The 1,965-nt window shown below is 40.1% G+C and overlaps 1 protein-coding gene across 2 annotated transcripts in view; it reads left to right on the top strand.

The window, feature by feature from the left end:
- SGCD (sarcoglycan delta) overlaps positions 1-1,556 on the top strand; it is a 359,455-nt gene extending 357,899 nt beyond the window's left edge. For both annotated transcript variants that reach the window (XM_015428722.1, XM_015428728.1), the window contains exon 8: positions 1,234-1,556. In XM_015428722.1, coding sequence (XP_015284208.1) covers positions 1,234-1,407 — 174 coding nt within the window. In that variant the 3' untranslated portion in view covers positions 1,408-1,556. The remainder of the gene's footprint in view (positions 1-1,233) is intronic.
- Positions 1,557-1,965: the final 409 nt, after the last annotated feature.

Consider the following 1,965-nt stretch of genomic DNA (forward strand, 5'->3'; position numbering starts at 1 on the left):
TTTCGGTCTTTGCTCTGCTCCTATTTTCATCTGGTTTCAGTAACAATACTGTTACCAAAATTTAAATTTAAATAGAACACTGCACTCTTTTAGTGTGCTGGTATTGCATTATCCAGCATAGTCCGCAAGATGGTGGGGAGGGAGAAGAACAGAAAATTAAGTTAATTCAGGCTTATGAGGGGAAAATCTTCTGTCTTTGCAAGTTATGTTATGAAAATATTATGTTTTATACACTGTATGCCTTATACACTCCTAATGTCTCCCGGAACCTTCAATGCTAACATACTAGCATTTATTAATCTATATATTTTTATCTCGCCCTTCCTCCATGAAACTGAAGATGGCATATATATGAATTCATTAAGCTGCCTTGTACTGGGTCTATCTAGGTCAGCATTTTCTACTCAGACTGGCAGTGACTCTTCAGTGTCTCATGGAGACATCACCTACTACTTGATCCTTTTTACAGAAGATACCAAGGACTGAGCCTGGGACCTTCTGCATGTAAAGCAGATGCTCTCCCACTGAGCCACAGTCCTTCCATTCTAGTTTCCCTGCCTCCTTTTTATCCTCACAACAATTTGCAGTGTAAGGCTGAGAGACAATAACTGCCCCATAACCACCTAATGATCTGAACCTGGATCTCTGTTGTTGTTGTTCAGTCGCACAGTCGAGTCCAACTCTTCGCGACCCCATGGACCAGCTCCCGCCAGGCCCTCCTGTCTTCCGCCATCCTCTGAAGTTTGCTCAGTTTCATGTTCGTTGCATTGTTGCATCGATGACACTGTCTTTGACCTTTATAAACTGAAGCTATGGGGTAGTTAGTACAAACTCTCTGTTTCTTTTTCTGTAGTTCCTGTTCATTGACGTAGACTTGGCACTGCATCTGATGTCATACATTTCTAATTAAATGCAAAAAAAGAATCAGTAGCTCTGTCCCTGTGGTAGAATCATATACATACATGCATGCACACAAATGAGAGCACTGGGTTTGTGGGGAGCCACAGCACCTGACAGCAGACTAGTTCTGTGTGTAATAATGAAATGTCATATAAACTAGCCTTTTATGCTACAGACACAGTTGATTTTTTCCCCTGTGTTTTTTTTAAACCAACTAACTTGGTATGGTACTCTTATGTAGTATAAAATCAGTTTCTCAGTCTATTTCCACTGAAGGTCGAAAAGCAACAAATCAATATTACTACTAATGGATTTTTTTCTCTTCTTCTTCAGATAACGTTGGACACTGCGAATATCAAACTACCTAGATTGCCTCAGGGATCCTACTCCCCTACTGGATCCAGGCAAAAAATCTACGAGCTGTGTGTATGTCCCAATGGGAGGTTATTCCTGTCTCAGGCAGGATCTAGTTCCACCTGCCAGATAAACTCAAGTGTCTGCCTTTGAGAGAGACTGTTTGCAGCAGGCGTAGCCGGCAGCACAATGGCCTTTTCTGGCCTCCCAGATAAGAGCTGCCAACTATTTTTACTAGAACACAGAAAACCTATCAAAGACTGTTTTTGTGTGTGCGCGCGTGTGTGAATATATAAATATATATAGAGAGATATATATAGATATAAATATATATATATATCCTTTGTTTAAAATGATGTTTCAGTACAAGAAGTCCCAGGGTGACCCTCTTTGTGTAGCATTCATTGTTCTCACATAAAATTTTTATAAACAGTGTTCAAATTGGATCTAGATCTTTCCAGGAGTTCTCAAACTATGTCATAGCAAGCCTCCATAAAGTAAAGACAGTGCTTTAGGGCCTCTCTTAATTTAGGTAAAGACCACCTCACATACTACATTTTACCTACAGGCATAGAAAGAAACCATATCATGTGACAGCATTATTCTCATGCCTATTTACCATATGTATATGCACTTGCAACTCTGACAATTCTGACTTCCAAATGTGTACACTCAGAAAACTAGACAGGTACACTGTCACTAATGGTCGTG

This window comes from Gekko japonicus, unplaced genomic scaffold (assembly GCF_001447785.1).
Source record: "Gekko japonicus isolate JY-2015 unplaced genomic scaffold, Gekko_japonicus_V1.1 scaffold763, whole genome shotgun sequence".
In the NCBI taxonomy this organism is placed as follows: domain Eukaryota; kingdom Metazoa; phylum Chordata; class Lepidosauria; order Squamata; family Gekkonidae; genus Gekko; species Gekko japonicus.